The sequence below is a fragment of the Podarcis muralis genome, chromosome 13 (assembly GCF_964188315.1).
Source record: "Podarcis muralis chromosome 13, rPodMur119.hap1.1, whole genome shotgun sequence".
Taxonomy (NCBI): domain Eukaryota; kingdom Metazoa; phylum Chordata; class Lepidosauria; order Squamata; family Lacertidae; genus Podarcis; species Podarcis muralis.
This window is the reverse complement of record NC_135667.1, coordinates 8,502,833-8,516,147: the sequence shown is the minus strand read 5'-3', so window position 1 is coordinate 8,516,147 and position 13,315 is coordinate 8,502,833. Positions and strand designations below refer to the sequence as shown.

At 41.4% G+C, this 13,315-nt stretch overlaps 1 protein-coding gene across 1 annotated transcript; it reads right to left on the bottom strand.

Annotated features, from left to right (window-relative positions):
• Positions 1 to 3,698: 3,698 nt before the first annotated feature.
• LOC114582318 (vomeronasal type-2 receptor 26-like) lies at positions 3,699 to 13,099 on the bottom strand. Its single transcript, XM_077917833.1, has 5 exons — positions 11,134 to 13,099; positions 8,150 to 9,010; positions 7,624 to 7,851; positions 5,671 to 5,797; positions 3,699 to 4,600 (listed from the first exon to the last, which is right to left on the bottom strand). Exons 1-5 carry the CDS (start codon positions 11,485 to 11,487, stop codon positions 3,699 to 3,701), a joined length of 2,472 nt encoding a protein of 823 aa, XP_077773959.1. The 5' UTR covers positions 11,488 to 13,099.
• Positions 13,100 to 13,315: the final 216 nt, after the last annotated feature.

The following is a 13,315-nucleotide window of genomic DNA, read 5'->3' as shown; positions in this document are numbered from 1 at the left end:
CCTTATTTGCCAAGATTGCCAACACTGTGATGCTAAATCTGAGCAATATTACATTATATGTGTGTGTGTGTGTGTGTGTGTGTGTGTGTATGTGTGTGTGTCTGTGACACATGAGCATTATCCCTATTTCCTGCTCCCAATAGCACGTGGTTTCTTTATAACCACTTTGAGATTTGCTTATTGACTGATTTCTTGCGTCCTGGAAAGACTGGGAAGGTTCAGAGAAGTGAGCAAATTATAGTGATTTGGATAATTGCTGGGTGAGATAATTACGTTTTCATTGCTTTGGCTGTAAGTAGCAGTTTTGCTAACAAACATGCTGAACTGCCCCCCCCCCCTTCCATCATCTGCTCCTTAGGGGCAGAAAAAGTTACAAATACAATTTTCCATGGTGAGCAAACACCAAAAGAAAAGCAAGACTGAAACTTTCGGCTTTGATGACTCCGAGAAGTAGTAGATGATCCTGAATTGAAAGGAGGCTGGTCAACTGCAGTTTTATCAAAGAAATATAAAGCTACGATTTCTTTTTGCCAATAATGGAGAGCCTGTGGGGTTCTAGGTGCTGCTGGAATACAGCTTCCATCATTTCCAATGACTGACCATGTAGGCAGGGGCTGATTCCTAAAGTGTTATTACTCAGACCACATGGGTGGGAGATTGCCTGCTCTTGATGGGGATGCACTTCTTCTGAAGGAGCAGGTTTGCAGCTTGGGGATATTCCTGGATCCCTTGCTGTCACTTGAGGCCCAGGTGGCCTCTATGGCCCAGAGTGCCTTCCATCAGCTTTGGCTGGTAGCCCAGCTACACCCCTATCTGGACAGGGATCACCTAACTACTGTTGTCTATGCCCTGGTAATCTCAAAGTTAGATTACTGCAATACGTAGGGTTGCCTCTGAAGATGGTTCAGAAACTACAACTGGTGCAGAACTCAGCAGCCAGGTTGATCACCGGAACTGGACAGTTCAACCATATTACACCGTTCCTGGTCCAACTGCACTGTCTACTGATATGTTCTGGTCCCAATTCAATAGACCTATGAAGCCTTAAACAACTCAGTACCACAATACCTTAAGGGCATCATAGAATTCTAGAGTTGGGAGAGACCTCAAAAGTCATCTAGAACAAGTCATCTAGTACAATCTCATTTAATGCAAACTGAGATTGTGGCTGACAGGAAAAAAGGATAACCTTTATCAATGTTATCAAAAACTGTCAAAACTTTATTAACAATAAACTGGAGGGTGTGACATAGAACACTGAACAATAAATTAAACAATGATGTCAAAATAAATGCAAGTGTTTTCATCTAAATATCATTTATTTGTTATATAAAGCAGGTGTTGGAGAACATTTGGCCTTCCAAATTTTGCTAACCTATAACTCCCATCACCCCTATCCACTAGCCATACCTGCTTGGGATAAAGGGAGTTGTAGTTTCTCAGCATCTGGAGGGCCATACCTTTCAATCACTTGGTGTCGCAATGCCAGGCAATGAGTCTATTTGAAGACACATTTCCACACATTTCCATCTGAAGATGGAAACTACAACTAGTGCAGAACTCAGCGGCCAGGTTGATCACCGGAACTAGACAGTTCGACCATATTACACTGATCCTGCTCCAACTGCACTGGCTACCGATTAGTTTCTGGGCCCCATTCAAAGTGACCTATAAAGCCTTAAACAGCTCAGGACCACAATACCTTAAGGACTGCCTCTCCCCATATGAACCTGCCCGGGCCCTGAGATCATCCTCTGAGGCCCTTCTTCATGTGCCTCCTCCTCAATAGGTCAGGAGGGTGGCAACACAAGAAGGAGCCTTTTCTGCGGTGGTTCCCCATCTGTGGAATGCTCTCCCCAGGGAAATTCACCTTGCACCTTTACTCTACATCTTTAGGCATCAGGCAAAAACATTCCTCTTCAACCAGGCCTTTGCCTGACCTGACATTCTATACCCTTTTTAAAATGCTGGCTCTTTTCACGGGGGGTGGGGAAGTAAAACTGCTTTCTGTTTTGATTTTATGTAAGTGATTTTTAATGTGAACCACCCTGATACCTTTAGGTATAGGGTGGTATAGAAATAAAATAAATAATAATAATAATATATCTGAATGGGAAATTGACCCAATATACTGGCATCATCATCATGGGTTGACAAAAGAGTTTACTCATTTTCTGTGCAGCGTGTTCCCAATCCAAATGTCCACCCATCTCTCACCGAGCTATTTATAACAATAAAAAAGGTTTCAAGGATTTTGTATTGATGTGTAATGTGCAGTTTGTTCCTCACTTGAAACCCTCAAGATGCCACAAAGCGATTTCTCTATGTGTGGCATCTATAAATTAATAGAATCAGTTTACAATTGCCCAGAAGTGTTTTCAAGATGTTGTTCTGGCTTATTTGCTGCTCTTGGAGGAAGAGTGGGGTATAAATATATATGAATGAATGAATAGTAAATCTCTTTAATCTGTAAACTAAATCTGCATCCATCATTTAAAATGTGTATCCTACCTAATTCCCCACAGTGGAAATTAAAATGTGTTTGGCAGTTCAGCTGTGGGAAGGTGGCTGGAGGGGACCTATAGAGGAAACCACAAGTTTGACCACTTTTCCTGTCAACCAACAAACCAATATGACTTGCTATGGATAATATGTTTTGAGGAGGAAACACCCGGTCTCCATTTGTTTGATTTGGACCCCTTTAAAAGCAGGGAATGGAGAAGCTGCCTTCCATTCTTGGGCATCATAGAATTCTAGAGTTGGGAGAGACCTCAAGAGTCATCTAGTACAAGCTCCTTTAATGCACACTGAGATTGTGGCAGACAGGAAAACAGGATAACCTTTATCAATGTTATCAATAACATTTTTTTTAAAAAAAGGTTACGCATATTGCCAGCACAACTGGAAATGAATCTCATGAGACATAAACTGTCACTTTATTAACAATAAACTGGAGGTTGTGACATAGAACACTCAACAATAAATTAAACAATAATGTTAAAATAAATGCAAGTGTTTTCAACTAAATATCTTTTATTTGTTATATAAAGCAGGTGGTGGGGAACATTTGGCCCTCCAAATTTTGCTGACCTATAACTCCCATCACCCCTAGCCACTAGCCAGACCTGCTTGAGATAAAAGGAGTTGTAGTTTATCAGCATCTGAAGGGCTCCACCTTTCAATCACTTGGTGTCGCAATGCCAGGCGATGAGTCTATCTGAAGGCACATTTCCACAGATGCATCCTCTTGGAGCAGATAGTGTCTTCCACTGCAGAATTGAGTCTTTGCATCCATCTTTCTAGCAGTTGCTGCTTCTTATGGCAAATGCACAATCAGGAATTCACTTTAAGCTCCAGATTGTTCCTCTGAAATAATTGGTACCTGTGATACACTTACTGTCAATTATATAGTCTGATGAGGGGAGATGGGTGTGGATGGTCAGGAATGGTCTGGCAATTGGAATCATTCCTAGATGAAATTTGGCCTACAAGCCAGAGGTCCCCTGCACTTGTGCTAGGTTGACATAACATTTAATCCACTTTAATTTCACAAATCTGAACTTTTTATTACATGCTGGTACTTCTCCCACAAAAGAGTGAGACCAGAGGTACTTATAGTAACAACTTTATACTAAACTCCTTAATATATAAGAGTACAATAGAATGAAGAACAAAGATGCAATCTTTGGGGAAAATATTTACATCTTTCTCCTCATTAGTTGCTCCCTGCTGTTCAGCTCAGGCTTCAGAACAATGATGTAGAATTTAGGGGCAAAGATGCAGCCCAACAAACCAGCACTGGAGGACAAGATGGAGAAGATCTCCACCACCACCATGTATTTTCCTTTGGTGCTCAGATAGGTTGGAACAAAAGAAAGCCAAACACTGCAGAACAGCAACATGCTGAAGGTAATGAACTTGGCTTCATTGAAACTGTCTGGTAATTTGCGAGCTGCAAATGCCACAATGAAGCTGGCAACGGCCAGGAGGCCCATGTAGCCCAGGACACAGTAAAACATGGTCACTGAGCCTTCATTGCACTGCACAATGGTTTCCTTTGTTACTGAGTGCATGTCTAGATCAGGGAATGGGGGAGAGGTCATCAACCACCCAGTACAAATACTCACTTGAATGAGTGAGCCGGAAAGGACAATGCAGTTGCTCAGTCTTTTCCCCACCCACTTCCTCATAGTGGACCCAGGCTTGGTGGCCATGAAAGCTGCAACTACAGTGGTGGTTTTGGCCAACACACAAGAAACAGCCACGGAGAAGATGATGCCAAAAGTGGGTTGTCGAAGAAGGCAGGTCATTTGGCCAGGGTGTCCAATGAATAGAAGGGATGAGAGGAAGCAGAGTAAGAGGGCAATGAGGAGAGCATAGGTGAGATCCCTGTTGTTGGCTTTGACAATGGGAGTGTCTTTGTGTTTAATAAAAGTTCCCAGCACCAAAATTGTAATTAGGGAACAAAGAACAGCAACTGAAGTTAAGCCAATCCCTAAAGGTTCCTTATAGGAAAGAAAGGTTATTAACTTGGGAATGCATCCATTTTTGTTCTTGTTTGCATACTGATCTTCTGGGCATCTGAAGCAGTTGTCCAAATCTGAAAAAATAGCATAAGGCCAAACTCCAATTGCAATTAATGAGTGTCCTTTGCCTCTTAAATCTAAGTTATCATTCCTCTTGTCAGAATCCGGGTAATTCTCTCCCGCCTCCGGTGGATGCAAGGAGCAGAGAAAAACAAGAAAGAGTTCTTACTAATGAGTTTGTTAAATCATCACAGCGCGAGACAACGGAATCAGTCTGCCTCCCCATCAATGGTGTTGCTCCAAATGAGCTCTACCTGCCTCCCTTCCTAGCAAGAGCACTTCCCCTGTTGGTGACTGCCAGGAGCTAACTGTCTCTGAGTCCTTTGCTCAATGAACCCTCAATGAACGCTGACTTCTTGGAGAAGAGGGTCAGAAATGCTCTCCAGTGATGACCCGTCAGCTGGCTGCGCTGTCTCACCTGGCTCTTCTCCCAAGAGCTCCCAAGATTTCTGTTTTTCTGTCTCTGAGCTGTGACTTTCCTAAATCAACCAATGTTATTCAATACAGTGGTACCTCGGGTTAAGAACTTAATTCGTTCTGGGGGTCCATTCTTAACCTGAAACTGTTCTTTTAACCTGAGGTACCACTTTCGCTAATGGGGCCTCCTGCTGCTGCCGCCACGTGGCCACAGTGCAATTTCTGTTCGCATCCTGAAGCAAAGTTCTTAACCCGAGGTACTATGTCTGGGTTAGTGGAGTCTGTAACCTGAAGCACCTGTAACCTGAAGTGTCTGGAACCCGAGGTACCACTGTACTGCCTTCTTCTCCTCTGGAAGCTTCAGGAGAAGGGAGGGCAACCTCCACCTGTTTATCTCAATCTTCCGATATTAAGGTCATTGGTGGTCATCTAATATTATCTGAATTACCCTTTGAGCTGACCATATTATAGCCTTGTTTAAAACATTTTAATTAATATTCATTTTTGAAAGTTTTTATAAGAAGTTACTTGAAGGCAGCAGAAAAAATGTTCATGCCACTCTAAGGAGGACAGTGTGGCTACATGCATAACGTAGTAAACAAGTTCTTTAACATCAATATGACTCATTAATCATTACTAGTCTTGTACGATGAAAAATGTTGTTTACCATTCTGGTTTGAAATCTTCCCTTCTGGACATGGAACACAATCGTAGCAGCAAAATTTCTGCCCTTCCTTCCTTTTCTTCCGATTACCGGGGTGGCAGTAGTCATTGCACACAGAAACAGGCACCACCTGTCAACAGGAAATTATCTTGTTTTTGGGGAGAGGGGTTTTTAAATAAACTTTATGAGGGTTTATAGATAAAAATACAAAACTTATTATCAAATATTTTCCCTGCCTTTTTTTTTTTTTTGTCCAAACTAAGACTTTGATCTGAATACAATAAAGCATAAAGAGATGTGGGAGGAAGAAAGGGACAAAGAAAGAGAAAGAGAAAAACAAAGAAAAAGAAATAGAAAAGAGGTGAAACGAGAGAGAGAAATAAAATTCAGAATGTAACTGACTTCTGGTTCTTCCTCTGTTCGCTATAAATAAACAATATTCACTTTATCCACTCCAATATAAGACCTAGAATGCCACTTTCTATACACAAACATTACCTTCAGTCCTCAAATCAAAATGTTATAATTAATTTTAACAGCTATTCCATTGTTAGAATACTGGATCCTTCCATCTTTGTCCATATAAAAGTCTTGCAGACATAATCCTATATTGTAGGAAAGTTCCATAGTCATTTTCTAACTGTATATCCATAACACCCAGGAAGAGTTTTGCACAGAAAAAATTGCATAGAGAAAAGACCATGTGTGGGAAATATTTAAAACTTTCATCAAGCTCCTAAGCATCCTTCATGATAGGATGAGGTATTCATGATTCACACACCCTTTGAGGCCAACACCAGCAAGCTAACGACACGAGTTGATGTAAAATTCATCCACACAGGTCGCAGAGCCTTTGGAAAAGTTTCTGGAACCAGAATTCATCTGAGAAACACTTATCAGACTGCCTCCACTAACTGCACCTTCCCGGTTCTGCTTGTAAGGTTTACAATGAAGTTGGAAAATCCATCCCCCACCCCAAACCATCAAGACAATCATAGGAGAGGAAAAAACCTACTTGTCCTAAACAATGGTGATGACTTTACCTCAAATTGCATATGTTGAAGAAGAAGGATGGGGGCGGCGGCGGCAAATGACAGACAATCTACATTATATGGCAGTGCATCTCTAATGCTGATACACATCGAAAACATAGCCCAAGCCACTTTTCTAAGCCAGACTGGGGGAGCGGTGTTAACACTTTAGGAATACAGAAATGGTTAGGGTTTTGTCAGCACTGATCTGTCTCAGGAGAAAATGGAAGAGTGGACCTTCGAGGTGAAGTCAAACCAATGGAAAGTTACAGCACTACCTAGATATTAAAACGTGCCCTTCAAAAGTGCTATACCAACTTACTATTTAAAAGAGTCACCTATTTGCACCTCAGTTTTTTTATCTATATAATGTGAGCACTGCCATGTATAAATGTGGCATAAGTGGTAAAGGTAAAGGGACCCCTGACCATTAGGTCCAGTCGTGACCGACTCTGGGGTTGCGGCACTCATCTCGCTTTATTGGCCGAGGGAGCCAGCGTACAATTTCCGGGTCATGTGGCCAGCATGACTAAGCCGCTTCTGGCGATCCAGAGCAGCGCACGGAAACGCTGTTTACCTTCCCGCCAGAGCGGTACCTATTTATCTACTTGCACTTTGATGTGCTTTTGAACTGCTAGGTTGGCAGGAGCTGGGACCGAGCAACAGGAGCTCACCCCGTCGCGGGGATTCGAACCGCCAACCTTCTGATCGGCAAGTCCTAGGATCTGTGGTTTAACCCACAGCAATAAATGTGGCATAGTAAACATTATTAAAACAAAAGAATAGTTTGGTTTTGGAAGCTCATAATTGCATCCAGCTGGTACCAAAATTATTTTCATGCGTTTATGAAAGAAATCAGTGATGGTTATGTTGAGACACCTGAATGACCCATCTGAAGACTCCTGAATGACCCCGGATGCCAGACCTGTTTAAAACCTTTGGGCCACATAATCTTGTCCTCATGAATGATGAATTCCTTTCCATCAAGAGCATAGGGATTCACACATCCTATTTTCAATTGAATGAAAGACTTATTTGGGAATGTGACCATGTTCATTATGTCAAATCCACCTCGCATTTCTCTCTTATCAGTAAATGTTACTGTTTCTCCAGCTGAGTTGTTAAATGAAATGTCATGGAAAAAATGGTGCAGCTAAGGAAAGAGACGAAACACATGAAAGGAAAATAATGCAATGGAGCTTTTAATAAAATGCCATGATTTTCTACCAACATTCTTTAGGAATATTATTTACCTATGTTTATGTAACTTATTCTAACAAAGACCCAGCATTAATCAGCTGCTTGATATTAAATATTCTTCAGTGAATGAGACCCGTAGTGGCATTTTAGCAGCAGCTTGTTTCTTCCAATTGTCATCAACCTTTTACTTTTACAAATCTATTCATTGAAATTGTCTGATATTTTTATACTCTTCAATTGCAATCCATTACCTGCCAAGGCTGCAGATCTTGAATTTTTAATATTCCACTGTTTCCTATGGCTCTTTTCTTGAAACCAGTCAAGTATATCCCTTGCAAAATATGAGCCACAATGTAAACAGCCTTGTAGATACTGTAGCTGTGGCCAGTCATGCTCATTTCAAATAGAGATGCTGGAAGACTCTGCAACCTTTCCTCCCCAGTACACAGGTCAATGTCCTCTATTGGTACACTGGGATTTGGAAATGTACAATCAAATGCTTGCTCCCAGAAGTCCTTGAAAAACCCATCTCCCTGTGTCCAGTGAAGTTTTATTCCCTGAAGAAATCGTTGGAACTGTGGGAGATTTTGTGAATGAATTGTGAAGGAAATAGCACCTTGGAAGATCTGAAGGCCCCAACTCCTTTGAAATCCTGTTAATATGAAATCAATCTGAGATGTTACAATCCACACCTTTTTAAATGATGATGTTTCCCTATTTTCAGGATCGCTTGGAAATAGAATACTTCTGAGCCATATAATTGTCATAGATTCTCCATACATCATAAATACATGGGCTTTGTCATCTGTTAAATGAACATAAATATTCAAAACTATATCATGAAATCCATCAAAGTTATCAAAACGGGGTATTTGTGGGATTCTTTGCGTGAAGGTTAAACAGATTCCATTATGGGAAAATAATGGCTCCAGGGTCTCCAAGAAATGTTCTCCACTATTATCATCGACAGTGAAGAGCCCGACCCAGGTCCATCTGAAATGCTTAAGCAAACTGATAATCCCCATATGCTGATGGGCTTCACTGGGCACCATGCGGTAAAATGGTACTTGGCTTCCATAATTTTTGTCTGGGGGAGATGACCCATATGTGAGCTAAAAGAAAATGTACGTACGTTAAAGAGATTGCTTAGCAGCAGATGCCAGTTTATTCAAAAAAATACATGTTTAAGCAATTTATGGGTTAAATCCAAGAAGTTAGGTAGTTAGTTAGTTAGTTAGGTAGTTAGGTTGTTAGGTAGTTAGTGTATTGCCCTTCATCTGAAGATCTCAGGGTGTTTTCAGCATAAAAATGTGAAATAAAAGCACAAAATACCAAATATAAACAAGAACAGGAACAATACAAAAGAAAATAATGACCACTACTCAATTCCAAAAGGTTTTTATAATTGAAAGGAAAGGGGGAAATTGAAAAAGTAAATGAATGGAGGAAGACAGATAACTAGAATAGACAAGGAAGGGACAAAGGGCCAGGAAGGAAAAAGGGGCCAGAAAGTTTGGGATGAAGTTGAAGAAGCAACGACTTCGAAAGAATTGAGGTAGTAAGTGCATGTGACAGAAGGATGTTAGACGGCAGTGATTTCCCTTTTGTTTCAGTGAGTGTGGCAGGAGAGGAGATTGGGAGCTGTAATTTCCAGCCCCAGGTTTGTTCATAATAATAATAATAATAATAATTTATTATTTGTACCCCGCCCATCTGGCTGGGTTTCCCCAGCCACTCTGGGCGGCTTCCAACAAAGATAAAAAATACACTAAAATGTCACATATTAAAAACTTCCCTGAACAGGGCTGCCTTCAGATGTCTTCTGAATGTCAGGTAGTTGTTTATCACTTTGACATCTGACGGGAGGGCGTTCCACAGGACGGGCGCCACTACCGAGAAGGCCCTCTGCCTGGTTCCCTGTAACTTGACCTCTCGTAGTGAGGGAACCGCCAGAAGGCCCTCGGAGCTGGACCTCAGTGTCCGGGCAGAACGATGGGGGTGGAGACGCTCCTTCAGGTATACTGGACCAAGGCCGTTTAGGGCTTTAAAGGTCAACACCAACACTTTGAATTGTGCTCGGAAACTTACTGGGAGCCAATGTAGGTCTTTCAAGACCGGTGTTATATGGTCTCGGCGGCCGCACCCAGTCACCAGTCTAGCTGCCGCATTCTGGATTAGTTGTAGTTTCCGGGTCACCTTCAAAGGTAGCCCCACGTAGAGCGCATTGCAGTAGTCCAAGCGGGAGATAACCAGAGCATGTACCACTCTGGCGAGACAGTCCGCAGGCAGATAGGGTCTCAGCCTACGTACCAGATGGAGCTGGTAAACAGCTGCCCTGGATACAGATTTGACCTGTGCCTCCATGGACAGCTGTGAGTCCAAAATGACTCCCAGGCTGCGCACCTGGTCCTTCAGGGGCACAGTTACCCCATTCAGGACCAGGGAATCCTCCACACCTGCCCGCCTCCTGTCCCCCAAAAACAGTACTTCTGTCTTGTCGGGATTCAACCTCAATCTGTTAGCCGCCATCCATCCTCCAACCGCCTCCAGGCACTCACACAGGACCTTCACTGCCTTCACTGGTTCTGATTTAAAAGAGAGGTAGAGCTGGGTATCATCCGCATACTGATGAACACCCAGCCCAAACCTCCTGATGATCTCTCCCAGTGGCTGCATGTAAATGTTGAAAAGCATGGGGGAGAGGACAGAGCCCTGAGGCACCCCACAAGTGAGGGCCCAGGGGTCTGAACACTCATCCCCCACCACCACTTTCTGAACACGGCCCAGGAGGAAGGAGCGGAACCACTGTATGACAGTGCCCCCAGCTCCCAGCCCCTCAAGACGGTTCATGGAGCAAGCAAGTGTCCTCCTTATGGCTCACATGGAGATGGGAATGGATTGGCTAGAAATGGAATGCTAGGGAAAATGGCATTTGTAGGGGGATGCTGAGAAATCTACTAGGCCACCTTTAAACCAGTTGGGGTGGAGTTGCAGAAAGCTCAGGTCAACTTAAAGCACTGCAATATGTAATAATAGTAATAATAGTAATAATAGTAATAATAATAATAATAATAATAATAATAATAATAATAATAATAATAACCGTAGCGTCAATTTTAAAAAAAAAATCAGATTTAAATGTCAGTCAAAAACCCTTCCTTTTTCTAAAGTTCAAAATGACTCCCAGAATGGTAAGGCAAGAGTGTATTTTGTGATACCTTTTCAGAGCTCCTACCTGTGGAATCTTGTAGAGGCCGATTGTGTCAGCCATATAGAAGGAGGTGTCAGCGCTAAGTCCCCCAATGATGGCTATGAGATTTTTCTGGGTGTCACATTTGTAGTTGGGAACAAATCGATGTGATTTGAAGAGCAGGTCAAGAGTGGTACGATAGGTCATTCTGGCATCATAGTAGCTATCATAGATGTGGAAGCCGAGAGTGATATTAGGACAAAACCTGGGGTTCTCATTTATCTCTTTCACAGCAAATGCCAAGGCAAGAATGTGCTGGTAGAATTTTGTTACTACACTGCAAGCAAAGATAATTAATGTACAACTTTGGAATATGAGATCAATTTGCCACAATGCCATTTTTACCACAAACAGATTAAGATTGACATAAAATTATTTTAAATGTCATTGATTTTTCTAAGCTGTTAAACTCAGTGCACTTCATATAAAGATTATCCTCTCTCAAGGTATGCCTAACACTTTGAAACACATGCTATCAATTTCTTTCTTGACCTTCTCAGTTCTCTTGATTCCCCAGTGGGAATCTTGGGAGACAGTCTACTATACTTCTGAAAGTTGTCGATTGTTACATATTTAAAAGTCTTTTTCTTTATTTTTCTAAAGGGGAGAAATTTTTTATTTAGGCAAAATGAAGGACATTCCTTTATAAAGAAAATCAGCAAGACCACTAATCGCAGGGGCTTACCAGCCAGACTCACCATCTCCCAACATTTATATTAAAACTCAGGGAAGTGCAAAATGAGTTATCTCCTTCCACAGAGGAGGCAATTTGAAAGCATTGTATAGATGTTTAATTGAAAGAAAAACATGCACATTTTTAGCTTTTTAATATGGCTTTTAACTTGGTTTAGGGCTTGGTTTTATGTATTTCTGATGTAAGCTACTTTGATTTTTTTATAAAAGAATGATATGTAGATATATATTTAAAATAGTTTTGTAAGTAAAATATATACACCCATATCGTCCACTGCACAACAATGAAATAAGCTTAACCTCATACCTTGAAAAATTACTAAAGTTCCCTGCAAATGCAGAAAAACTCAGGATTCTTTAATGTGGGAACAAAACATTTGAGAAATTGAAAGACAACTTTAGACATGGCTCTAGTCTTATCATTTGAATTTCTTCTCCAGATTACCCCCCCCCCCCCATTTTCAACTTTATCCTCATAAATGTCTGAATGGTAGAACAATTTCAATTGTTTGGTGCAATAATTTTTTGCAACAAAAATTCAAAATCCTTTTCCTCATTTTGCTTTACAGAATGGAAAGCATTCTCAATATGGTAAACCAAACTACTATTGTCTACATTGCCCAAGATAAATAATGTGACAGAGAATGAGGAGTGGCCAGAGATTGCCCAAAAGATTTTCTGTCAATAATTAAAAATGACTCCTTGAGGAATGGTAGATGTATTGATTCAAGCATTTTTAGTGCCTCTCTTCAGCTCTCTCCCACAGCACCTGAAAAAATAACAAAGACAATCTCTATCTTCAGATTTGCAATCTAAAACACATGACACAAAAGCAAAGGAGATTTAGAATGATGCAAAGAGGGGGAAGGCTCTTACTATGGAACATCAAACATATTCTGTGAAGGGTGCTCCTTGAAGAAAACTTCAAAGAAGAAATAAAAGATCTGAGAAGCAATCCCACCAATGATGAGGTCACCTGGTTGGTACCACTGATGTGGAGCAGGGAATGGATAATTCATGGGACACCTAAGTGTATCTACTTTGCACACAGCAGGAGGGAGAAGAGATAACATCAGCAGCCACAGCATCCTTGCGGTCAGACTTTTCTCTAAACACACACCTCCTGTTTCCATTCAGAGCAGCTGCATGACTTGAACAGGCTACATTGGTTAATTCCTATCACTGTCAATACAGCTTTAGAAGAATGGTTTACAACCAGCTTTTGAGAATCAAAGGGTTACAGCTGTATACCTTATTAGCCAAGATTGCCAACACTGTGATGCTAAATCTGAGCAATAGTTTGTGTGTGTGTGTGTGTGTGTGTGTGTGTGTGTGTGTGTGTGACACATGAGCATTATTCCTGTTTCCTGCTCCCATTAGTATGCGGTTTCTTTATAACCACTTTGAGGTTTGCTTATTGACTGATTTCTTGAGTTCTAGGAAGCCTCGAAAGGTTCAGAGAAGTGAACAAAGT

Excerpts from the sequence above, each read along its gene's own strand:
- LOC114582318 (XM_077917833.1), bottom strand. The coding sequence starts at position 11,487 with ATGGCATTGTGGCAAATTGATCTCATATTCCAAAGTTGTACATTAATT. Across the intron at positions 9,011-11,133 it reads GCCTCTACAAGATTCCACAG|CTCACATATGGGTCATCTCC; the intron begins GTAGGAGCTCTG and ends ATTTTCTTTTAG. Across the intron at positions 5,798-7,623 it reads GGCCCAAAGGTTTTAAACAG|GTGGTGCCTGTTTCTGTGTG; the intron begins GTCTGGCATCCG and ends TCCTGTTGACAG.